The sequence below is a fragment of the Ostrinia furnacalis genome, unplaced genomic scaffold (assembly GCF_004193835.3).
Source record: "Ostrinia furnacalis isolate ACB-3 unplaced genomic scaffold, ASM419383v2 OfSCF3352, whole genome shotgun sequence".
Classification (NCBI taxonomy): Eukaryota; Metazoa; Arthropoda; class Insecta; order Lepidoptera; family Crambidae; genus Ostrinia; species Ostrinia furnacalis.
In genome coordinates this window covers 193,661-220,411 of record NW_021133591.1, presented here as the reverse complement: position 1 = coordinate 220,411, position 26,751 = coordinate 193,661, and the positions used below count along the sequence as shown (strand labels likewise).

Genomic DNA, 26,751 nt, shown 5'->3' with positions numbered 1-26,751 from the left:
AAACATTGAATCAAAATAATAATCACGCTTTTTCAGACTAGCTTTTTAGGCATATAAAAGGTCTACTCGTACGAGCGTAGACGCGCTAAAGATGGTATGTATGTACCGTGAGTCGCCTATGATTTGTCGATAGAATAAATAGGTTTGAATTAATGCACGACTCGCGCCAAAATGACCGTAAAACACGCAGAAAAACGCTAATATGAAATAGCTGTAACTGCTGCAAATATCACCATAGGAATGTTATATGAAAAAGACTTTAAATACACTCAGTTAGTAGCACTAGTTAAGAGATTCAGGTGGTATTTAGGTGTCGCAATATACAATAACTGTCCTGTAGGCGGTCTTTGCGATGGTATTAAACCTGGTTTCAGTACGCTGGCATTATTAGGTATAATATACTGGGTGTCTGCGCTTATGTCACTATACTGATGTTATATCGGGTGTGCTGTTATTGTACACCGAATGTTGTTATTGTATACCAGGTGTGCTGTTATTGTATACCAGGTGTGCTGTTATTGTATACCAGGTGTGCTGTTATTGTATACCGGGTGTGCTGTTATTGTACACCGAATGTTGTTATTGTATACCGGGTGTGCTGTTATTGTACACCGAATGTTGTTATTGTATACCAGGTGTGCTGTTATTGTACACCGAATGTTGTTATTGTATACCGAATGTTGTTATTGTATACCGGTGTGCTGTTATTGTACACCGAATGTTGTTATTGTATACCGGGTGTGTTGTTATTGTATACCGGGTGTGCTGTTATTGTACACCGAATGTTGTTATTGTATACCAGGTGTGCTGTTATTGTATACCAAGTGTGTTATTGGTATACCGGGTGTGTTGTTATTGTACACCGAATGTTGTTATTGTATACCGGGTGTGCTGTTATTGTATACCGGGTGTGCTGTTATTGTATACCGGGTGTGTTATTGTATACCGGGCGTGAGCTGGTGGCCGCTGGTGCCTACGCGCCGCTTAGCTGGTGCTGCGGCGTGTAGACGGACGCGTTGGGGTCAAGCGGCGCCGGGAGGCGCGGCACTAGCGCTAGCAGCTGAGCCTTTAGCTCCTCTAGTTCTTTTTCTTGTCGAGATATTACCCCTGGAATAAACAATATAATCTTATAGCTTGAGTTCGGACAAATGGCAGCACCTTGAAAATTTCAAAATTTTTGTATCTTAAATCACAGTCATAAGATTGCCAGAGGGGCGTAGTCTACCCACTAAAACCTGTGGGTGCTTTTGGTGAGCTACATGAGTCGGAAACTTGGGGACATCATTATCAGTGGTTGCCTCAAGCATTCATCCGCGTTTCCTGATCAGCACTCGCAGCCTTTTAAAAAGCCACCATACACTCCCGTATCTGGTGATCCAGGCCTATTAGGGAGAGGCAAGTAGAGCCTTGGAGGTCACACCTATAAGGAAAGGGCAGGTGGTGATTCGGAGCTGAGACGTGGTCGCTTACTATGGGCCTCATAAGAAGGCTCCAGGTCACCCAAAGGGCGATGGAGCGTGCTATGCTCGGAGTTTCCCTGCGTGATCGAATCAGAAATGAGGAGATCCGTAGGAGAACCAGAGTGACTGACATAGCCCGCAGAATCGCTAAAATAAAGTGGCAGTGGGCGGGGCACATAGCTCGTATAGTTGATGGCCGCTGGGGCAGGAAAGTTCTTGAGTGGCGACCACGAGCCAGAAGACGTAGCGTGGGCAGGCCTCCCACTAGGTGGACCGACGATCTGGTGAAGGTCGCGGGAGGTGCCTGAATGCTAGCGGCGCAGGATCGGTCTTCGTGGAAATCCTTGGGGGAGGCCTTTGTCCAGCAGTGGACGTCTTTCGGCTGAAACGAAAGAACGAACGAGGTGGAACGAGGAACGAATATAATACTTTGTCTTCATAGGCCTACATTTTTGTGTCTACATGTGCCGAGTGTGACGTCACACAGGGCTCGTGTCACACCCACGCCTACCTTGCTGTATCTGCATGTGCCGCTTGGCGTCGCCGAGCGCGGAGAGCAGGTCGAGCTTGACGCGCGTCTCGGCCGACAGCGCGCGCTCCAAGTGCGCCGCGCGCTCGTGTAACGCCGTAAGCGCGCCGGCCATGCGTCCGTTCGCGCTTGACGCGTTCGACTCGTCTTGCCGCTCACGGGTTTCGAGGTTGCGAACCTGTAAATAAAGTAATGACAGTTAAACATAGTTAGCAACCTAAAATCTTTCAACAATTCAAATTCTAAATCACATAGGAGTGAGCAACGTGTAAACCGATAGCGCCGCGCTCTCTCTGAAATTCGAAATGCCCAAATTAAAAAAAAAGACAGTTTTCGCGTATGAAAGATCCGCTAGATGGCGGGACGTGGATGTGGGGTCTGACTGCTGCGTGATTGGTGGATTTTGACATATCTGTCAATGTCATGTGAAAAATAACCAATCATGCAGCATTTGGACCTCGCGTCTACGTATTGCCATCTGGCGGATTTTTCATACGCGAAAACCCTCAATAAACTAAAATAGAGAAACACAGGTCTCAACGCGACATTTTAGTTGAAATGGAACGCGAACGTTTAAAATCTTATAAAAATTAGTTTGTTTTAAAATAAAAGAGATGGGTGAAAATCGAGAGATGCGCCCGTTTGCGCTCGACGCGTTCGACTCGTCTTGTCTTTCGTGGGTTTAGAGTTTTGGGTTGCGAACCTGTAATAAAATAAGTAGTTTCAAATAAACACGTCCACTGTTGGACGAAAAACAGAACCAAGAATTTTACAACGACTGGCACAAGAACTAAACGTTTAGAAATAAACTGTCAAGACGCCCCCATTATAAAACAAAATACCAAAATCCAAAACGAAATTACTGATATTATCTTTCAAAACAACAATAATCTAACTAATGGACAATACATACAATAAATCGACACCAATTCTATCATATTTATTTATTTCACGGACCAAAAAAATGCAATTTGCCAGAAATTATATTTATTTTATTATTGCTAACAAACAACAATATTAAATACCTGAACCTTTTTCAGATACAGCGCTAACCGCGCGGTTTCTGCGTTATGGTTCGATCGTTACAGATGCTTGATAACTTTTCTGCAACCGCACGATTTTTGGTATATTCCACTTTAATCACTTGGGTGATTTTTTTTTTCAAAATTCTTTATTTACACAAAACATATTATACAGTTACACTATAAAAACAATACCATACAGTATAACTTACATCTTAAATGCGATAACACTTCACCAGGCCAAAAACAACTCTCAAAGCTTAACTACACTGAATTTATAAACAAAACTATTAGCTAACATAAATAATTGTAAAAGATTAACATAAAGCAAAAACATTATGAAGCTTTTAGTGTAAACTTCATATTTTAAGGGGGTCCTGCACAGAATCCTTAAAATTGACATATTTTTAAATCACGAGTGCTCTGCGNAATTTTGCATACTGAATACGGTCGTGTCTAATTTGTATTGTGGATGCTCGCGTCTCCGTTTCAAACTATACTACACGACTTACGCTTGACAAGAGTGTTAAAAAGTTAGTTTGATACTTATTTAGTAAAATTCAGTAAAATATGGAATTACATTTAAGAGTATTTTTATTTGTTATTACTTAAATATATTTTATCGAATTAATATAAAACTAGATTTTAAACAGATCTTAAACCTTGCGGATGAGTGGTTTTTAAAAATAAACTGATTAGGTAGGATTAAATAAATAAATTGATAATTTTTTTATTTAGAGTAGTAGGTACGCGGTATTTGCGTAACTGCTCATACAGTTTGGAAGAGTTTAGTAAAAAAAAGTTATTTCCAAACTATAGGTACTCGATTAGTTTCACACCCTTGCATTCTGACCATGTATAGAAAGAAAAGACGCTACGTTAACTGCCTAAGTATTCGAATTGAACGTTTAGGAAAAATACTCTTTTACGAAACTGTTTAACGCCTTTGATTAAATTGTTCATCAGAAATCAATTAGTTATGATTTTTATTGTGTAAGAATTTTTGCAGCAATACCAACAAAAAATCAAATCTTCTTTATTCCTGATTATAATACCTTACCATCCTTTACGTATTATAAATTCACTTTTTGCTTAGCAAAATTAGTGAAAATACGTGTTTTTACTCTGTGTTGAGTCTCTTTTGTCTCTACTCTGTAAAGCAGTTTGTGTGTGATCGTGTTAGTTCGTTGCGCCACCGCTAGCTCGGCTATCAAATCGTAGTTTTTCGTCCGTGCTGCACCCCCTTAAAGAATGATTCAATAAACAAACTGAATAATTTTGCAAGTCGGGTAGTTTTTAAAAGAAGTACGACAAAGTTTGTTGGTACCTCGAACCGAACACCGTGAGCCGGGCGCAGATTATACTGGACTTGTATCTATACAAGACCGGTATTCTAATACCGGTCTTGTGTGAATACTTGGGTGATCAAACAAAGTGGAATAGACCCAGTTTGCCCTATCTGAACAAGGCTAAGATACATTCGAACTGTCCCACGCACCTGCTCCGTAGCTTGGTTGAGATCCCTCTGTAACGCAGTGGCGGCGTCGCGCGCGCGTTGTAAGTCGCGCCGTAATGTAGCTGTCTCGCTCTCCGCCGCGGCCCGCCGCGAAGCGCACCACGAGTTCTCACATTCACCGCTGATAAAGGATATTATAAATAATTATTTATTTATTTATTAGGTACACCAACAAAGTCACATACATAATACAGTTCATACATTTTAACATGGTTTATAACACATGATGCGTATATGACCTCAATTACAGGTATACACAGCATTTCTTTTTGCAATGTTATGTCAGGGTAGTAATATTGTTAGACACAATGAATATATTGACAATCCAGGGATTGACTGTCCTGGCTTCTCAGAATAAGGAGAGCCGACCCCAAATAATGGTAAAAAGGGCTGGGAAAAGAAGATGAAGACAAAATGAAGTTATTAACAAGAGTTACACATGAGTGTAGAGACTTACAGCTTGCTGCGATGGGGATAGTCTTGCAATTGATGTTTTGTCGTTGCTGTTTACTTCTAAGCCCAATAGTGCAAAAAAAAAATCAATATAGGGGCCTCCGCTAAAATTTGCGCTTTCTCGACGTTGTTCCGACGCGGGTATACCGTGCCAAGGCGAATGACTTTGACATCTTGTCAAGTGTCATTCGGATGGCATTCGACACCCGGATGGCATTCGACACCACCTGTTTCCATTTTACTCATCCCTTGTTGGTTTTTCGTTAGGTTAGGTTAGCTTTGGTATTTTTAAGTTTAAAGTACTGACGACAGCACATGAAGCTATACACTGGTGTCTTCTTTATAATAAGAGTTGTCATCATCATCATTTCAGCCACAAGACGTCCACTGCTAAGCATAAGTCTCCTTCAATGATTTACATATCGCCCGGTTGCTAGAGGCCTGCATCGAGAGCCTTCATCTTGCTACATTTACGAGGTCGTCGGTCCACCTTGTGGGTGGACGTCCCACGCTGCGTTTTCCAATACGTGGCTTCCACTCTAAAACCTTGCTACCCCATCGACTGTCAGTTGTGTACTATGTGCAATGCCCATTGATTCTTCAGCTTGGGCTGTACTGCATAAGTCGAACGCTAACTTCGAACTTGTCCTATGTTCTTCCTATTAATTTCGTTGCGGGTCCAATGACAGTTGGACTTTCCCCTGGGACACTTGACCTTCACTGGTTGAGTTTTTGTTGGCAGTCAAGCTGTAGATCCTGGCTACACAGGAGTTGCAGCGGTGGGAACGATGTGGGAATAGTCCCGTTTTATATTGCATTAGATATACAGGGTGTTAGGTAAATGGGTATATGAGCCGACACTAGCCCATGTTAACATGGTCATATAAATGGTATGGCGAAGTCAGAAAATTGATATCTTCATTTTAATTATTTTGTTGACCGAGTTTGTTCCGGCGTTTTTTCTCAGCACTTGCCATATGTTTGTCTCGAAGCGCTGGTAGGGCCCAAAAGATAAGGAGACATGTAAAGTGCCCCATAAGGGCTACCTTTTCTTTTTTTAATATTTTCTATTGACGTTCATAAGTGCCACTTGTAGTCTAAACTGAATAAATATTTTTGATTTTGATTTAATTTTTATATTAAATCGGAATTTATAAAATTTATTTTGTATGAAAATTAAAAAAATTAAAATGATGATATCAAATTTCTGACTTCACCATACCATTTATATGACCATGTTAACATGGGCTAGTGTCGGCTCATATACCCATTTACCTAACACCCTGTATATATCCCCACCTGTCCTGGCGGGCGCTGCGCTGGCGCTGCAGCTGGCTCTCGACGTGCGAGCGCGCGCGCCGCTCCTCGCCCAGCCGCCGCTCCAGCGACGCCGTCGAGCGCTCGCTGCCGCGCCACGCAGACATTCTACGAGGAAACAACGTATTAGATAACACAGCTATAGCAGAGTAAATACAAATGAGTAGGTTATCTTCATAGAAATGCACCGAGCGCGGTTTGTATGTGAGCGCGCCAATACGTATGCGGCGCGCACGCACGCACTGACAAAATGGCAATGCCAGATTTTGTATGGAAAGTGGCGTCTTTTTTTTTTCGCGCGGCCATCGACCAAACTTTGTTTTTTGATTACAAAATAGTGTAATAAACCAAACTTACTATGGCATGTATACCTCTAAACTCAGTCTGAACTGAGTTACGAGCATTAGAAGTTTGATGATTTTCATACTAGATTTGCTTTTTGTGCGCAAGTTTTGTAAGAAATTGCAACAATTGTCTTTTAGCGGGGAGTTGCGCCGAATTTTGTCAGTGCGTGCGTGCGCGCCGCATACGTATTGGCGCGCTCACATACAAACCGAGTTACCGAACTCGGTTTGTATGTGAGCGCGCCAATACGTATGCGGCGCGCAATGAGTAGGTTATCTTCATAGAAACGCACCGGCGTTTCTATGAAGATAACCTACTCATTTGTATTTACTCAGGTTATAGTGTGCTAAGCTGCTGTGAGCGGTGTGTTTGTTGTCAAACACCAATAGAGTCAATTCATTTCTAATCTCGCAATGAGCAGTGGAATGTGATTTAGCAAAGAATTGGTGATGGATATCTGAAATAAATGATTTTTTTTATTTTTTTATTTAAAAGTGTTGGGAAGAATGTGTGGAAAATCTTTTCAGGCAAACCAACCATCTTACTATTAGTTGTACGCTACTAGCCTGTCAGCAGCTGCAAAGGCTAGAACATTCTCCAAGAGAGAGATAGGAGATAGGAAGAAGAGGGATAGACATCCGTTTTTTTGAGTGGACTACGGCCCGATTTTGGGAGAAAGAAAGGGGGGAGAGAAGGAGAATGAAAGGGGGGAGAGTGAGAAAGAAAGGGGAGTGAGGAAGAAAGAAAGGGGAGATAATAAGGAGAAAGGGGAGAGGGAGAAAGAATAAAGAGAGGGGGAGAAAGAAAAGAGAGTGAGAGAGGTAGAAAGAAAGGGAAGAGAGAGAGAGAGAGGGAGAAAGAAAGGGTAGAGAAATGGAGAAAGAAAGGGGAGAGAGGGAGAAAGAAAGGAGAGAGTAGTATAATAAAAGGGGAGATGGGAAGAAAGAAAAGGGAGAAGGAGAAAGAAAGGGAAAAGAGAGAGGAAGAAATAAAGGGGAGTGAAAAGGAAAAAGAAAGAAGAGAGAGAGAGGGAAGGNCAGCCGTAGGAAACTGCTCGTGTATATTTTGTAATTTGTTTTTTCTATGGTAATAAATCTCTTCGTAAATCTGCGACTACAAAGTATACACGAATTTTGCATACTGAATATGGTCATGTCTAATTTGTATTGTGGATGCTCGCGTCTCCGTTTCAAACTATACTACACCACTTGCACTTGACAAGAGTGTTAAAAAGTTAGTTTGATACTTATTCAGTAAAATATGGAATTACATTTAAGAGTATTACTTAAATATATTATATAATATAAAACTAGATTTTAAACACTCTTGCGGATAAGTGGTTTTTCAAAATAAACTGATTAGGTAGGATTAAATAAATAAATTGATAAAATTTTTATTTAGAGTAGTAGGTCTTTCGTCATCGTAGTGCGCACTCGCTAAAATAATATTTTGTATATCTGAAAGTGTTGTGAATGCTTATACTAAAACGTTTGTTTTTATTTGTATAGAGAACAATAGTGTCTAGACAAACCTAAAAAGGATTTAGGACGCTATTTGGATCAAATATGTAAATGCTCAATAATGAATAATAAATAAATAAATAAATAAATAGGTACGCGGTATTTGCTTAACTGCTCATACAGTTTGGAAGAGTTTAGTAAAAAAAAGTTATTTCCAAACTATAGGTACTCGATTAGTTTCACACCCTTGCGTTCTGAACATGTATAGAATGGAAAGACGCTACGTTAACTGCCTAAGTATTTGAATTGAACGTTTAGGAAAAATACTCTTTTACGAAACTATTTAACGCCTTTGTTCATCAGAAGAATCAGTTAGTTATGATTTTTATTGTGTAATAATTTTTGCAGCAATACCAACAAAAAATCAAATCTTCTTTATTCCTGATTATAATACCTAACCATCCTTTACGTATTATAAATTAACTTTTTGCTTAGCAAAATTAGTGAAAATACGTGTTTTTACTCTGTGTTGAGTCTCTTTTGTCTCTACTCTGTAAAGCAGTTTGTGTGCGATCGTGTTAGTTCGTTGCGCCACCGCTAGCTCGGCTATCAAATCGTAGTTTTTCGTCCGCGCTGCACCCCCTTAAATGNAGAGCCTCACTTGTGCTGCAGCGCGGCGTGCGCCTGCTTCAGCTGCTGGTGGTCGGCGCGGCGCTGGCGGTCGGCGGCGGCGCACGCGGCCAGCGCGCGGCGCGCCTCGGCCTCGCCTCGCAGCGCGCTCGCAACGGATGCCCGCAATCGCCGCACCTCCTCCGAGAGGGAGCGCGCTTCACGCGACTCTTTTGTTTCTCGGGATTCACGCTAAAAGACAAGTGATATGTAAATTAACCGAAAAAAATAGCTAAAAGAATAAATAAATAATAATAATAAATATCCTTGAACATTTTACACTGCGCTTCTAGTCCCAAACTAAGCAAAGCTTAAATACTTAAATACTTTTTTTTTTGTAAATACATACTTATTATACATAGAAAACACCCAGTCCAATACAAACAAATATGTTCATGCACACAAATACTGTGCGGGAATCGAACCCGCTACCTCCGGAATAGTAGTCCGTTTCCAACCACTACACCAAACGGTCGACTAATAGAATAGAAAAACCTGTACACCCTATTCAAAGACAAATAAATATTTCTATTCTATTTCTTTATTTGACACGAAAATATAAATGTACAAATAAAAGAAGAGAAAATAAAAAACATTAATCATCCTGTTAACGCCATCTATCGACTATACTCGTATCTGCTGCGCACATAACACGTCTGAAGTTGTATATGAGCGAGGAGCCTGGAGGGGAGCGCGGGAGCGGACACATCCATAAATAGCATAACCTTAGTTTGCTTCTACAAATAATAATAATAAATCTTTGGATAATTTCACACAGCACCAGCTAGCCCCAAAGTAAGCAATTTAATGCTTGTGTTATGGGTGCTAGCTTAACGGATGATAAATATGAGAAGATAGAAAAAGAATGCTCATCAGCTATCTAAGATCTACACACACTAGGATTTGGAGAGATCAGAGACTCAGGAAAAATAAAAAGATTTCGCACTGATATGATTTCAATATTGAATCCTAAGATCACACCAATATTATTATAAAGGCGAATGCTTGTAATGTGTATGTTTGTTACTTCTTCACGTCTTAACAGCTGGAGCGATTTTAATAAAATTTGGTATGGAGTTAGCTGACAACCTGGGTTAACACATGGCTATGTTTTACCACGGGTAACACCACAAGGCACAGCTATAGTCTGGTCTGCGAGCACGTAGAATTTTGTCCAATGACCCCAAGCTACCCACCCTTATCGCTCGCGCGTAATTATGTTGCTGTTGCGCTCGCACGCTCACTGCGGCCGCCCGTCGCCCAGTCGCGACAGCAATATAATTACGCGCGAGCGATAAGGATGGGTAGCTTGGGGTCATTGGACAAAATTCTACGTGCTCACAGACCAGACTATAGTAATAAATAAAATTCAAACACATTATGACAATTTTACAAACAAAAGGCTTTTTGCATACAAAGGATGTACTTACCGATTCACGTTCCCGTTCTTTGTCCTTTTCTTTCTCTTTTTCCCTTTCTTTGTCCTTCTCTTTTTCTTTCTCTCTTTCTTTTTCTTTGTCCTTTTCTTTTTCTTTTTCTTTGTAACCATTGCACTCTTTATTTTTTACACTTTCTTTTGTACTTTCTACTTCTTTAACTATAGTTTGTTCTTTCACTGCAAAAATAAAATTGATTAAAAAAAACAATAATTATAGAGTTACACCCGTATGCATAAACGATGCTTGCTTAAGTGAAGCAGCAAATCGAACGTAAAGCGATGAATAGAGCGCGGTGATTGGATCGTGTGTAACCCTGTGCGTCCACACGCATTGTGAGACGTCATAGTAATGTTATTCTCGTTTTCTACACTAATATTATAAAGAGGAAAACTTTGTTTGTTTGTTTGGTTGTAATGAATAGGCTCAAAAACTACAGGACCGTTTTTAAAAAATCTTTCACCATTCAAAATAAAATTTAGCCTATGTTACATTATCCACGAGTAACATAGGCTAAATTTTATTTTGGAAAAAAATAGGGTATCCGTAAAATATGTAGATAATGTAGTCCACGCGCGCGAAGCCGCGGGCGGAAAGCTAGTGTTACATAAAACCAATAAAACTTACACTGTTCGGTACTCTTATTACTATCACTGCTTTCCTTATCTTTATCTTTGTTTTTATTCTTCTTTTTTTCTTCTTTTATTGTGTTAGCCTCTTTCTTTTCACACTTTGTCGACTTTGCACAACCTGAACATAAGAAAAAATATTTAGTTTTGGTATTTTGTGTACAGTATATACCTACAAAATGCATCACGTCAGTCACGCGTCGCTCGTGTATTGTTGTCACGTCATGGTCATACTTTTTGTGGTTATGTCACGGAGGCGAGGTGGCCGTAGGACATCGTAACGGCAGGCCTGTTCATCTCCGCGAGTTTACATCGAAAACAAAACACGCACGATGGCCCCCGACAGAATTACTATTCGACAAGGCGTCACATACGAGCGAGCATTGACTCACGCACGCGTATTATTGTGTATGATGGAAAAAATAAAGGAAATAGTGTACTATACTGTGCAGTATTTAATTGCCTAAATAATAATAAAAACACAGAATGTACTTTTTTAAGTTGCCTCAAGATACTGAGAGGCAAATAAGTAGTAAATATTATTCATGATAATTCATGCTAAATCATGTATTTGCTCCGCCATTTTCTGCAGTTTGGCACCTCACGTCACATCATTTTACCGAAGTCAGCCTTATTGGCTCCGTGCACGATTACAGCGCCAACTAGCGTCCACAACTTTGTGGGCTCTGTCACATTGACATTTAGGTCGTATATTTGTGAAAAAATATCGAAATGATAAAATAACAAATATTTTCAACTAATAAATTGTTGTGATACCACTATTTGGGTGGAAAAAAGGTTTTGAAATCATTTTGGTCATTCAAATCAAATGAGGTAAGTCCAAAAAGTGTGTTTAATTTTGATTGTGTCAGGGTTTGTTTACTTCATTTATAGTTGTAGTTTTACAGTAAAACAAAAAGAAAAAGCTACTTTAACGGTTTCATTATATAACAGTAAATATATTTAAATGTTTCTGTATCGCTAGTAATAAATTAAATATCGTTTTCAGATCGAAATGAGTATCGTTTTGAAGACCGGGTTTGTAAGAGTTACAATATCAAATTCCAACCACAAACCGTATTTAAAGGAAAGTTGTTGGTATTGGCTGGACAAGTCCGAGATGTAGAAGAATTAAGAACAAAACAAGGGCAGAGTTCAATAATTCACGCTCTCATCATAAGGCAAACATCTGTGCACAACAACTACTGTGACTCATTTTTGTACTACCACGTTGTATAGTTTAGTTATTTCCAAATTGTAAACGGCTATTAAAACAGCCCTATCGAAATACAGTCCACTCTTTTATTTAAGTTCCCAGTAGGACCCTTTTCATGCGATTAATTAATGATATTAAAATGTATTATGTAGAATCGCTTTGCCATTGACAGATAGATCTGATGACAGAGCTAACATTATTTCTACTTTTGACCACCATGAGCGCTGCGATAGATTATGTCCCCCCCACCTAGTACTTCGCACCCAGCGAATAGCTTCGGCGTTTGTTAACAAAATGGTGCTTGACTCTTGAGACAAGCTAAATTACACCATATTGTTAATGACATTGAGCATACATTTTTTTAAATACCTTCGCGAAGTAAAACTTCTGTACGTAGTACTTGTTATTATTCTGTGCTATGGGTGAGTCACGTCACGATCAAGCCATGCACTGTGCGTTCACTTACCCTTCCCGTTGGTTTGCGCGTCGTCTGCCTGCGGGCCGGGCGGCGCGCCGTTGGTCTGCGCGTGCGGCCGCGCCGACGCCGCCGTGGCCGCCGCCAAGTGCTTCTCTAGCTTATCTAACTGTGGAGGGAAAGGGCTTATGTAGTCTACTAATTATTGACGATATTATATTGTAAGTGATTGGTTGATTAAACCGAAATTTCTTAGAATTAACGACGTTTCTGGTTTTTATGTCTTCTGAAAGGACTAAAAGTGCGATCTTAACCTACCCTTCGTTCGTTACCACTTAAATACATTGCACAATGTAACGCTAATGTTCCGAATGGTCCTGGATTGGGGAACACGGATTCTCAGAATCCTATCCGGCTCGAAGGACCTCCGAAGAATAAAGACGTGTTTTTTTCCCGACCAACCCTCGTCAGCCAGCTTTGGAGAATTCTTATAATACTCATTATTTAATTTCTGTATGCACTCTCAAATAACACTTTTAAATATCCCAACCCTAACACTGCTTCGGGACAATAATATAGGCAAGTGCTGAGAAGATGGATTCGTATTCCACAATCCAGAATCGTGGTATACAAACACCTAATGGTTAATTCGTAGCACTGACCTTAAACTGTAGTTGCGCGTGTTCCTGCGACGTGGGACAGTGCCCGTTCTGCTCCTTGGCGCAGCGCCGCTTGACGGAGCCGTTCATTTTCTCGCACTCCGCCTCCTTGGCCGGCGCCGGGCTGGCCACAGGTTGCTGCAACAACACAAAAAGCAGATTAAAATAATGAAGAAGAAAACTAGAAACATTAGGCTACGCTACGATATTAAAATAATGAAGGAGAAAACTAGAAACATTAGGCTACGCTACGATTTCTAAATTGTGGAATAAGATATTTATCTACAACTACGACAAAACATAAGCACACCATGAACAAAGATGAGTGAGTAGCACTGATCAGTGAGCGATGATCAGTGATAAGTGACCAGTGACCAGGGATAGTGAGCAGTGGCCAGTGACAGTAAGCAATAATCAGAGATCAGTTAACAATGATCAGCGAGCTACAAGCGGTGACCAGTTATCAGTAAATAGCGAGCTACACGTCTGGTCTGTGAGTACGTAGAATTTTGTCCAATGACCCCAAGCTACCCATCCTTATCGCTAGCGCGTAATTATTTTGCTATCGCGCTCGCACACTCACTGCGGGTGCCAGTCGCATAGTCGCGACAGCAATATAATGAGGGCTATCGTTTTTATACTTAACAGTTGGCACCCCTGGCGATTGACAGGAGTACAGGACCTTACTCTACAGTGGCGCCATCTTGATGAGTGCAAATGCGATAGTCCTCCTACCACTTTAGCGCTCACCAGTTGGTGCCACTGTCTACTAGCCAGTGACAGGACCTTACTCTACAGTGGCGCTAACTGGTGAGCGCTAAAACAATAGCCCTCATTACGCGCGAGCGATAAGGATGGATAGCTAGGGGTCATTGGACAAAATTCTACGTGCTCACAGACCGGGCTTTACAAGCAGTGATCAGTGAGCGGTAACCAGTGACGCACCTGGTCGGGCGCGGGCTCGGGCAGCGCGTCGCGCATGAGCTGGAAGTAGAACTCGTTCTCCGCGCGCACGCGCCGCTGCCGCCGCAGCCGCAGCCGGTGGCTCACGTAAGACTGCAAGCCACAACACGCCGTCAGTCAAGGTCTATAGTGAAGCCTTAGGGGCTAGCTGACACGCATTATGGAGGAAATTTTAAGCCGGTGGCTCACGTAAGACTGCAAGCCACAACACGCCGTCAGTCAAGGTCTATAGTGAAGCCTTAGGGGCTAGCTGACACGCATTATGGAGGAAATTTAAAGCCGGTGGCTCACGTACGACTGCAAGCCACAACACGTCAGCCGGTGTTTATAGTGAAGCCTTAGGGGCTGGTTGACACGCATTATGGAGGAAGTTTTAAGCCGATGGCTCACGTACGACTGCAAGCCACAACACGTCAGCCGGGGTAACTAAAGTGAAGCCTTAGGGCAAGGGTTCCCTAACTTATTGGAGACGCGCCCCCCATTCGTTCGTTCGTTCATTTCAGCCCAAACACGTCCACTGCTGGACAAAGGCCTCACACAAGGATTTCCACAAAGACCCCTATCCGGCTCGAAGGACCTCTGAAGAAACTAAAGGACCACTGTGTGCTTGTTTCCCGATCAATCAACCCTTCGGCCGGCTTCAGAGGATTCCGTGTTCCACAATATCTAGTCCAAATTATTTATTGGTCGTATCGAGCAGTCTGGAATGTATTCTCTTAGCGGTCGCAGGTTTTTTATTACTTAACTACACAGATGGCCCGCGCCCCCCTTTAAAAGTCTTAGCGTCTCCCCTGGGGGGCGCGCCCACCCCTTTGGGAACCTCTGCCTTAGGGGCTAGCTGACACGCATTATGGAGAAAGTTTTCATTATCATCATCATCTCAGCCATAGGGTGTCCACTGCTAAACATAGGCCTCCCCCAATGCTTTCCATATTGCCAGGTTCAAAAAATCAAATCAAAATCAAAAATATTTATTCAGTTTAGACTACAAGTGGCACTTACGAACGTCAAAATATTATTATAGAAAATAATAAAAAAAAAAAGGTTGGTAGCGGCCTGTGTCCAGCGCCTTCCTGCTACCTTTACAATGTCGTCGGTCCACCTCGTGGGTGGACATCCCACGCTGCGTTTTCCGATACGCGATCCGGAAAGTTTTACGTTTTTTAAATAATAGTGCTTGTTTTACGAGTAAAATGATTATTTTACGTGTGGTTTCACTATAATACAGAGGCGCGGCGGGAATCGAACCTGTTTTCTTCGGACCTGACCCGACTCTGACACAAAATGGGCTATTGTCGCTTCAGCTATATTGCATATAATTTACTTTATTTTTGTCATCATCAGCTTCAGCTTAGAGTTGTCCACTGCTGGATAGGTTCTCTCCAATATGCGCAATATTCATGGATGGATATGAGTAAGTATTTTGCTACTCATATCCATCTCCTGCGTAACCTTTCGCAAGAGATCATATTCGGTTGTATTTATTTGAAAAAGTTCTGCCTGACTTATGTTCCCACATATTTTATATCAGGCAAAATAGAAAAACTACGCTATTATTTTAGTGTGAAATCTTCCGTAAATCACACTGACTAATCGACAAAAAATTGTTTTCTAATTAGAAGTTGTATGCTGCACTAATTGTTATCAGAATCATTTGAAAAAATTAAAGTGATAAAAACAACTTTCACATCAAAATGAAATGAGTATTTTGAACATCACGTCAATGATAATGACTGAACAACTTTGAAAATATTTCATTAATTCTTCTTGTTAGTTGACAAACAGACAGTCACAAGATTGCTAAGGCTGTGGTAGTCACGCCGTAGGCCGAGTAAAAATATTTACTATAGGAATGTGTGGTCTCTTTCAGACGTAGTCGTATGGATGTCGGAAGAACGTTTGAGGCCCGGTTTCCACCAAGCCGGAGCGGAGAAGTGTCGAGCCATCAAACTTTTCTATAGAATTTGTTTAATGAATAGTGGAAATAATTAAATAAATAAATAAATAAATCAGAGGTGGAATTGTGTAAAGCAATCGTAATCATTTGACAGTTCCGTACGCGTAAGTAAGCGTTTGACAGAATAATCGTATGTTATGAACTGTCAAATGATAACGATTGCTTTACACAATTAAACCTCTGATTGGTTTTTCAAAACACTTCTCCGCTCTGCTCCGCCCTGGTGGAAAGCGGACCTGATGCTGACGTCGTACGCCGCGTATAGCGCTTAATAGGAGACCGTAGCCTTGTTTTTTTTTTTATATGCATAACAAGGCAGGTATTTGACCACAATCGCACCTGGAGTTACGTGGGATGCAGTCTAGGATGACTAAGTGCCTATTCACTCTTGCCTTGAAAAGGCCCGGATTATAGTCTTCGGGAAAGACAGTCTGAGTCTGAGAAAAGTAGACATTTCAATCACAGTATTTTCATACCTTTGAGGTTGACCGCAGGACCTCTATGGATGAGAGTGGCGGAGGACAGAAGGCAATGGAAGGACTTGGAGGAGGCCTTTGTCAATAAGCACACCAAAATTTTAGACATTTTGTGAAAGTTTTTTTAAGTGAAGTATTTGTTTATATAAGTGTTATCCTAAATTCAGAGTGTTAAATGTAAAATGTAAAAATGTTCGGAAATAAAAGGCTTATTATTATTATTTTCATACCTTAACTCCGAACCCGAGCGTGACAGCCGGGTATCCCACTGCATGAGCTGCTAGCGGCCGACACAGCCCGGCGCCCACGCCCAGCCCCACTCCCACGCCCACGCGCTCAATACGCAGCGCGCCCTCGATCCACAGCACGAGGCAGCACACCGCCACCGTGGGCAAACAGAGCCCTTTGTCTGCGACTGCCAAACAATTGCTTGTTCAAGTAGGGTAGGCTCCGAACTTATGGCGGGGAGAGTCCCACCCACTCTGCGCGTCCCCAACGGCCAGTGGGAAAAATTCCCAAAAATATAGTAGAGTCAGGGTCAAAGTTCGCCAAAAAGTCCGCATCACGTCGTTGTTACAGTTGGAATAAGGTCGTATAGTAAAATTTTGGCCACTTTGGGTGGCAACTATTTGACGCTGACTTTACCATATTATTTAACGTCGGGAAATGCTTTGCGCATACCCATTGACCGATGGGAACGCCCAGTGGGTGGACTTGCCAAAAGGGTGGAACCTAGAAGTAGGGTCACCAAACCCAAACCAGTAGGGCTATGATGCGCGCCAAGCTTTGCCCAGCTAGCCTAGGATGCGCGTCAATGTATGTCGTCGTGTTGCATTTTATCGATTTGGGATGATAAGCCCATAGATTTGTCGTCTAAAATCGATGATAGAATTATAACTTGGCGCGCATCCAGCTAGGCAGGCATTTTATCAACTTTTATGATAATAATTTATCTACGATAGTTTTTTTTTCATAAGATTTTAAACTTTCTCACGAATTAAATTAGTTGTCTGTGGAATTTGAGAACAGCCCAAACTGGCAGTAGATGAACCTTGGAAGGATCTACCAAAATCCCAAGCAAAACACAAAAAATAACTGCAATTTTTATTTTTGTTCTATTTTGAAAGTATTCTAAGAAACTATAATAATTTTAAGAATAATACTTACATGTATACCATGTGTACTGTACCCAAACATAGGTACTTGCAGCAAAAAATATGTACTGCAGAGGTATGAAGAAATAACATATCATGTCGGAAGTCAGGGCAATGCATATGAAAAACACTGAAAATGCCTGAAACAAATAAAATTCATGCTGTGTAAACTAGTAACATGTACACAAGTGCTTTGGTAGGTTCAAACGACACCACATAATACTAATTAATTGTTTACTTCAAGTAAAATTTTGCAAATGAGCTTAAAAATTATAGTCAATTGATCCAAACCACTCAAATTGCCAATTTGAAATAACATTTAATGTTAAAGGTAACTTCTTATTATCTTATTCATGATTAGTAGATGGAAACATTTATTACGGTATTTTAGATAAAAATTACTTGTTTCATTGACTTCACTTTAACTGAAGCTTCCAGCTATCTATATTTTTGTTATTGAAGCAAACAAGTAGATTGTATTACAATATAGTTTTACAAATTTTTGTGTAATAGGATTTTGGAGGAGCACACATGCTCTCCCAGTATTCCCGAATGTCTATGTATACAATAAGAATAAATTAAAATAAACAATTTAAAAAAAAACAAAGTAGTAAAACCAACTTACAAGCCCTTGATATTTGAATGAGTCGTACACTGATCGCAGCATCATCCAGAACGGCCACAGAAACTCAAATCTGAACTCCAGCATGTAGTCGGCCATCACTACCGTCGCCCACAGCATCACAAACTTTAGGTACACCAATGAACTGAAAAAGTAATAAGGATTTGAAAATTTACATGAATCTGAGGTGGAATTGTGTAAAGCAATCGTAATCATTTGACAGTTCATAACGTACCCCACAATTTATGTTGACATTTAATTGACATTAATTTTATTTGTATTATTAATTTATTTGGACATGATGTGTATTTCTTTCTTATTAATACTGCAATTGTTTATTATTAATAAGAAAATATAATATTGAAAATTTGAGATGTAATGAACATTATGAATAAATTTCTTATTCTTATTCTTACAATAAAGTCAGTTAAACAAAGCGTTTGACAGAATAATTGTACGTTATGAACTGTCAAATGATAACGATTGCTTCACACAATTCCACCTCTGGTAAGATTGAACTATCCGATTTATTATTTTGGGTATTGATGTCTAGGAAAAGTGTTTTGAGCACTATCAACAATATTTTTGTTGACAAACACCCCGAGATTATTATATTGTTTTGGCAAGTAAATTAAATGTATTACTGACTAATTAGGCCATGAAATCGAATATACCGCAATGAAGTGGTCGCTTCATTGCCAAGGCTGTCTTTTATCTGACCACCTGTGAGACGACCCCATACAAACTTCATCAACAAACGGTGCGAGCGATTTGCCGCCTTGCTCGTGGGAAAACGGAGGGAAACACGTGCACCACGATTCTAAGCGCGAAATGAACGAGAAAAACATGTGTTTCTCTAAGGTCTTTCACGTTTTTTGTCACCGCACACTTACTAACGTAACCATAATCAAAACCAGATGGTACTTCTACCCACACAAAAAATATCATGACATGCCTTTCACACATAACTTTATTGCACTTAATTACACTCGGCATGCACAAGAAACTTCGTAGATTTAGTTAATAACGACAGAAACGGTGTACACTCACTTTCCATACATTCCTTCGGTGATTTTTGTGCGCTTTAGGGGGCGCCGCATCTTGCCACTTTCGGCATTCCGTCTCTTCATATTTTTTCCTCCACGGTGTAAATTACTTTTACAGGCTCTCGATACAGAACACTTATTTACAGAGAATCATTGGTAACAACAATGCTCCTCAAAGTACTGCCTTTTGTTGTCAATCAGCCTATTGAGAATTTACTGAGGGAGATGGAAGAAAATATCGGCAAGCTTTTTCTGCGTTCACTTCAGTGTTGCCATAATAAATAATAAAATTCTACTATTAAGGTAGGTCTACATGTCATAATCGAATGTGAGTGGATGTTAAATGGTCAAGTTCATGATTTATGGAGTTTCATCATGATGTTTTGCAATGTTTTATGATGTTTGCTTCATTTTCCAGTTTTTCTATAAAATGAAGAACAACGTTTAGCTCGGTCGATAACCGTAGCTCATTTGAGTTTAGTATTTTGCCTGATGACCTTTGCCATTAAAAAAAATAACGTCACTTTGACATTTGCAGAAACAGCTGTATTTTTTTTTGTAAATAGTGGGAAAGAGAAAATTATCACGGATTTTAATAAATAAAAACTGATGTAAATAATTAAACTATGAATAATTTGTTGATGCACGAAAAATGACTTCTAACAATCTTATAAACTCAGTTCGTCAGTATCTGGCTTCGCATTGTATGCGTGTAGAAGAAGAATGGCTAACGGGGTACAGTAGTCTCAAAAACATTGTAAATAAAATTAATTTCATCAAGATCTAAGTATAATAAATATTAATTATATTTCAGATGTGTAGAATTCTTGACAGAAGACAGTAGCAATAATTACTCTGAAGCAGATATAAAGAACTTGGCTAAGGAGCAATGGTTGTTGAATGATCTGAAAGAAATTTGTCCGGGGTCTTTGCCCCCCAATCTTAAAGAGAGGGTTAAGACTGTACTGTCAGACAGGTTCGTGCTGCAGATCAACGCTGCTGTAGATATAGGTAATTATTTATTATTTAATAATTCTACAATGCCTTGAGTTTGATTTGTCTTGACCAAATTGATTAGAACCAAGTATAGAAACCAGTCCTTAAATCTACCAATGATGGACTTGCTTATATTAAAATGTAGTTTCTTTGACAGGATTCTGTAAAAGGTTAAAGTTTTACAGAATAAAGGTTAATAGAAATAAGGTCATAGTTTAAAAAAGCTCAATTTAGTGTAGTTTCACTCATCATTTAAGAGTACAAATAAGTTTGATTTGTGTTAGTCTTTTTATATAATATTTAATGGTTACAGGAACCCCAGCTTATCAGCAATATCTGAAGTTGCAAAAGGTGAACACAGAGAACATTGATGCCACAACCAAGTTTGATGATAAAATACCAAACCACAGGTAAATGAATAGTACAAGTTTTACAAAACAATAAAACTTGTATTATTGAGCAGAGACGATGCACAGCATCTGGTGAGAGATGCGTCTACTTCCGGTGTAGTTTTTTTTACCATTTTATACCTTAAATGACGTCATTTCCGCAATTATTTAATAGGAATTGATTTGACTTACTTCCGTTTGCCGCCATTTTAGTCACCTGGGGGCGAGCTTGCTCGGAGTTCTTCATAGAGAGCTCACCAGGAGGCCTTCTTGGGATGCTGTGCATCGTCTCTGCTCAATAATACAAGTTTTATTGTTTTGTAAAACTTGTACTATTATTCGGCATGTGACGATGCACAGCATCTGGTGAGAGACTTGTTTATTAGCTCCTGGTGACTACTTACCAATGGCGCTATGTGATGAAAGTTTTCGAGTTTCTGTAACAGAACTAGATTAGACTATGAAGAACTCCGAGCAAGCTCGCCCCCAGGTGACTAAAATGGCGGCAAACGGAAGTAAGTCAAATCAATTCCTATTAAATAATTGCGGAAATGACGTCATTTAAGGTATAAAATGGTAAAAAAAACTACACCGGAAGTAGACGCATCTCTCACCAGATGCTGTGCATCGTCACATGCCGAATAATAAATAGTTTTTCCCATTGTCCCCACCAGTGGCAGTTAAATAACATTTAAGGCTTATTCCCATTGCCCCCCCCAGTGGCAGTTAAAGAACATGTCCGCAGGCTAGTGGACAACAGGAATAAACCATTAGTCAATTTACACTCATTAGGGAGACTTATGAAAGGTTTAAAAAGATGAAACACAATTTATCTTTCCAGGATGATTAAGTTGTATCTCACTGATGGTGTTCAAGAGATATCAGGCATAGAGTATAAGCCCATGAGGAACCTCTCCTGTGATATCACACCAGGCTGCAAAGTACTTATAAAAGGTAAACATTAAAATGACAACATTTTCTGTTGCATATCTATGAGTAGATGAAGTTAACTTATTTTTCTGTTTAAGACTCATCATTATACCAATTATACTCTGGTTTACATCTGCTTCTCTACCCTGCCATGTGAATTTGATACAGATTAATTTTTATACCTACCTATTGTATCCACTTTCTGGAGACTTATTTTTTATTTAAATACTAAGAAAGATATCAATGAGGATCATTTCGATTTTTAGCTGTGAATGCAGATTTATAGGGCTAAGAAATCCTTAATACACAGTGCAAAAATTTTTGTTCTACGACAAAAATTGACGAAGTTATGGCCAAATTACTAAAAAAGTTCACTGACCGCCCGGCGCGGGGACGATGACGTCATTATATCCGATCCGAACGCTGCCGGCGTACTGCGTGGATAGAAAAAATTTTTTTCTAGCCAAATTATCAGTTTTAGAGAAAAACTTGTAATGACATTTATTCATCAGAATAAAGTAAGCTATCGATAGGTAATTTTTAAAAATGGAAATTGTGAAAAATAACGCAAAAAATCCATACGCTCATACGATTCAATGGAACGCAGAGACGCGATTGGGGTCTCCGTTTTCTAGCCAAATTATCAGTTTTAGAGAAAAACTTGTAATGACATTTATTCATCAGAATAAAGTAAGCTATCGATAGGTAATTTTTAAAAATGGAAATTGTGAAAAATAACGCAAAAAATCCATACGCTCATACGATTCAATGGAACGCAGAGACGCGATTGGGGTCTCCGTGGTGGTATATTTGGTTTTGTTGGCGATTTATTCAAATAAAGTGTACATAAGTGTTGTTAGAGTCATATCTTCTTCCAAGTAAAATATAAAAATGTATAAGTATTAATTTATTTACTTCTAACAATAAGGTATAACTTCTAACAATATGACATTGCTATGAAAATCATTTCGATGTACACTTAATACTAGAGATGAAACGGATATCCGGTAACTATCCGGTAGGCCGGATATCCGGCCTAAATTAGTGGCCGGATATCCGGTATCCGGCCAAACAACTATCCGTTTCATCACTACTTAATACCTACCTGTTATTTAGTTTTTTTGAGTTAAACCTACGCACCTACCTATCTATTCGCCGTTCCCATGGGCGGGCCAGCTGCTGCAGGAACCCCCCCCCCATGCCAGAAATGCCAGAAACTGGGTATGACTAGACCGCCCCCCCTCCCCAGGCCATAAGCTGGGTAAGGCTAGCCCCTCCCCCCAGCCCTAGAAACTGGTTATGAATTTTTATTTTTAAAAATTACTGGTCGATAGGTTACTTTATTTTGAAGAATAAATGTTATTAAAAGTTTTTTTCTAAAACTGATAGTTTAGCCGGAAAAAAATATTTTCCATCCCATTAGTACGCCGGCTGCGCTCGATTCGGATATAATGACGTCACGCGGCCTTGCGTACGTTGACTTTTAGCGGCAAAAACGGCCTATGTTTATTACTTAATATCTTCGTAAGTAATGGTCCGATTTGGATAATTCAAAAAGATATATCTTTCTTATGTCTTAAAGATTAACGTAGATACTAGTTTTATTGAATTTTCTACAACAGTACTGATCCTCATTGAAAATAAAAATTTCATTTTTCACTTCATTTCATGATTGTCCTTTAATTTCAAAGTCGTAACCTGTTTTCCTATATTTAGGGATATGATAACCATCATGTAGTTTTGCTGGCCACAATGTCTGTTAAACATTACTTCTCGTATTCTTTTCACAGGACCCGTAGAATGTCGTCGTGGCGTCCTGCTGCTGACTGAGAGTTCTATAGAGCTCCTCGGCGGGGAGGTGCAAGAGATCGCCGTGTCCCACTCTCTAGCTGGCATGCTGTCTTCCAAACTTGGCCTGCCCATTACTCAAGGTAGGATATTTGACGTTTTTCATAACCCTGAGCAGAATCTACTGAAGACGGCAGCACGGGACTTCTTGGCGGGAATCTGAAGCGTCATGTTAGCGGTTTTGTTTTATTTCCTCAAATTCGTGTTTAGGCGACTATTAATGTGTAATAATGGTGGGTTATTAACCATTGAGTGTTCGTGAACGTGCATGAGTGTGGGCGAGTGAAGCAAAACAGTGCATCGTGATTCTTCTGGTTCTCTCAAGTTGTCCATAGGAGGTCTCAGTAAAGCACCACAACTTTACTGAGACTCAAAGGGTGGGAAGGGGTATCATCTATCATCCTTCATTATATCATTACTTGATCTCATTTTGTAACTCGTATCACTTATAAACTTGAAAATGGCAAAAATCAAGTCGACGTCGACGTGTATTGCCAACATCATCAAAAAAGAAGAAGAAGAAGAAGACGGCAGCACAATCAAGGTTGACCCGTTGTCCTAGATGACTGATAAACGAGGCATCGCGAAACTATCGAGTGATAGTGACGGGTAAGATCTTGAGATGGTCGCTCAATGGTCGCCTCTACGCGCGTCGGCGAACTTAGCCCTGGACTATAGTCCACAATAGTGTGACCATTGCACAGGGTTAGGTGTAATTTCTTTTCGTCTGCTATTTTTCAAAACGCTAAACACAAAAAACGAACACACGGGAGTAAAAATTTGTCGTCAATGTAAATTAAAACCGTTAAAACCAAGCATGAAAATAACGTACATTTCGTAACTTTTTCCAGAAACGGACGGAGCAGACCTCAACACCACAATATCTCATCCACGGAACACCAACATCCCAACACCGCACACTCAAATGCCACCAGCAAGACAAGTCGATGACTCCCGCCCAGTGGCCAGGGTCACCAGCCTCCAAGTAGCAAGTACCATAGCCGACGACGACATTGACCTGGATCACATAGCCGCTATAGAAGCTGAGTTCTCTACCAACCCTGGCAAAAGGCAGCTAACACATTTAGATCTGAAGCCAGAGAAGAAATTAAAAACAGAAGTCGTCAACAATCCCGATGACTACCCTGATGATAACGACTTTTTAGACGAAGATGAGGACTATTTGAAAGAAATGGAAGCTCAGTTTGACGCTCAAACTGCTAAAGGTCCCGTAAAGGCGTCTTCAGAACCGTTCGTTTATATCAAGCAAATCAATGACATGAAACACAGTGATAAAGTGGGAAGAGTATTCAAAGTGAAGGCTCAGATTATGAAGCTTCTATCCAAGTTGTCAGTGGGCAAAGATGGGTGGAGTCTGAAATGCACTCTCATAGATGGCACAGGAAATATAGACGTAGATTTCACGAGCGATGTTCTATCCAAACTAGTCGGGTTCACGCCTCAGGAGATGAACGATTTGAAAAAGAAAATGGCGTCCAATCCAGCGCTCAAAGAAAAGGCTGTTTCTGTAAGTATTCTTTGCGTTTCTGTTTTAAAATTGCATTAATTCTCAGTTCATTATTTCTTATTAAGAAATTGATGTGGGACGTCCACCCACAAGGTGGACCGACGACCTGATAAAGGTAGCAGGAAGGCGCTGGATGCAGGCCGCTACCAACCGTGCGATGTGGAAGTCATTGGGGGAGGCCTATGTTCAGCAGTAGATGTCCTGTGGCTGAAATGATGATGATGATGATGAAGACATTGATGTTGATTTTTTTTTGTTGCAGGCACTACAGAAAGCCAAGGATACCTTACAAGTGTTGTACTGTATAATAGAGCTGACAATCCTAGAAGTGCCTAAAATCACCGCTCTTGTGCCTTTTGAAGAATCTCACGTCGATTTGCTAAGTAAAAGAGTTAAAAGTTACGAATCTGTTTTATAGCATTAAAGATGATTTTGTTATAAAATATCACTTTCTTAATTCATTTACCCCCCTTTTGTAGTCTATAGGAAACTTCATTACATCTTGCAAGATGACTGAGGTATTTTATAACTAAAAATTGCAAAAAAAGAACTCATATCATACATATAATCCAATCGACTGAAGTTGGTTTCCAGAATTTGGTTTTGGCAGAAGAAAATTTGCCCCCTAAGAATTTTTTCTACAGTCAGTTAAGATATTTTATGGGTCTCTACATTAACATTAAAACACCAAGATAGTTTACAACTATGTTTATTTTAAATACACCTGTTCATAACGCAATAATAGTGTGGAGTTCAATGTACAAAATTTATCTCATAATAATAATAAAATATAATTAACACAGGCTAACTAACGGTAAAGACGGTCCTAGTTCTGACAAATGCAAACATTAAAAACAATATTACTTCTTAATAACATAATATTGCCCTACAACCTACGCGGGGAGCGTCACGTTGTACGAAACACGAAGCGACATACTTTAGTTGACATTGTAGTGTCTCTAAACTACCCTACTAGACAGAAAGGGACGAAAAACAGTAAGAATTACCGATAACGATACAAGATTACAAAATAGGTTTTAAAAACAACGCGAAACTCCCCACGTAGAACCAGACCTAACACTGGACCAGCCATATTTAAATACAAAAGAAAAGCATTGAATATAGGAGAAAAATTAAATATGTATCCAGTGTTAGTAACACCAACACAACCATAAGGCGTGGTTCCGAGCGACCGCAGTGTGAGACAATATTAAATAGCCGACTCCCTCGCTCATGCATGTTTTCTAGAGCGAGTGATAGAGACAAATAGATCTATGCTGTTTTATGAAGATGAACGGTACAATATCAGTCTGCGGTCGCCACCAGAACAACACATTAGTTACACGCGTACAAAGCATAACTAAATTGAGCACTCCAATGTATAACTGATACATAATTAAACTTAGTTCAATTGAAATAATTAGGTCTCTAGAAACATATGTCGAAAACATTAAAATCTACATTGTTCCGAATTTCGAAACTAATAAAAAAACAAGTCCGGTTCTCCTTTACGTGAATAGGAAAAAAATAATTCGGGACTTCGTGGTATATTAAAAAATAAATAATAGTATGTATGTACAACTTAATACGAGTAATGTGTATGACTTGTATGCGTGAATATAACATTATAAAAGATACACATAATCGCAATGTACAATAAATACGGTTAAAAGGTTGCGTCCGCGCATCCAATGGACGTCGACGTCGGTAGTCCGC

At 39.9% G+C, this 26,751-nt stretch overlaps 2 protein-coding genes across 2 annotated transcripts; one reads left to right on the top strand and one right to left on the bottom strand.

Annotated features, from left to right (window-relative positions):
• Nucleotides 1-801: 801 nt before the first annotated feature.
• On the bottom strand, nucleotides 802-19,614 carry LOC114357781 (macoilin). Its single transcript, XM_028311559.1, has 14 exons — nucleotides 19,349-19,614; nucleotides 18,302-18,443; nucleotides 17,690-17,816; nucleotides 16,753-16,937; nucleotides 14,072-14,182; nucleotides 13,130-13,264; nucleotides 12,519-12,636; nucleotides 10,835-10,957; nucleotides 10,202-10,386; nucleotides 8,764-8,963; nucleotides 6,280-6,405; nucleotides 4,510-4,648; nucleotides 1,972-2,167; nucleotides 802-1,107 (listed from the first exon to the last, which is right to left on the bottom strand). Exons 1-14 carry the CDS (start codon nucleotides 19,426-19,428, stop codon nucleotides 974-976), a joined length of 2,001 nt encoding a protein of 666 aa, XP_028167360.1. The 5' UTR covers nucleotides 19,429-19,614; the 3' UTR covers nucleotides 802-973.
• A 286-nt stretch (nucleotides 19,615-19,900) lies between these two features.
• RMI1 (RecQ mediated genome instability 1) lies at nucleotides 19,901-25,480 on the top strand. Its single transcript, XM_028311576.1, has 7 exons — nucleotides 19,901-20,079; nucleotides 20,159-20,355; nucleotides 20,654-20,750; nucleotides 21,571-21,683; nucleotides 23,450-23,590; nucleotides 24,359-25,035; nucleotides 25,298-25,480. Exons 1-7 carry the CDS (start codon nucleotides 19,997-19,999, stop codon nucleotides 25,451-25,453), a joined length of 1,464 nt encoding a protein of 487 aa, XP_028167377.1. The 5' UTR covers nucleotides 19,901-19,996; the 3' UTR covers nucleotides 25,454-25,480.
• The last annotated feature ends 1,271 nt before the right edge of the window (nucleotides 25,481-26,751 follow it).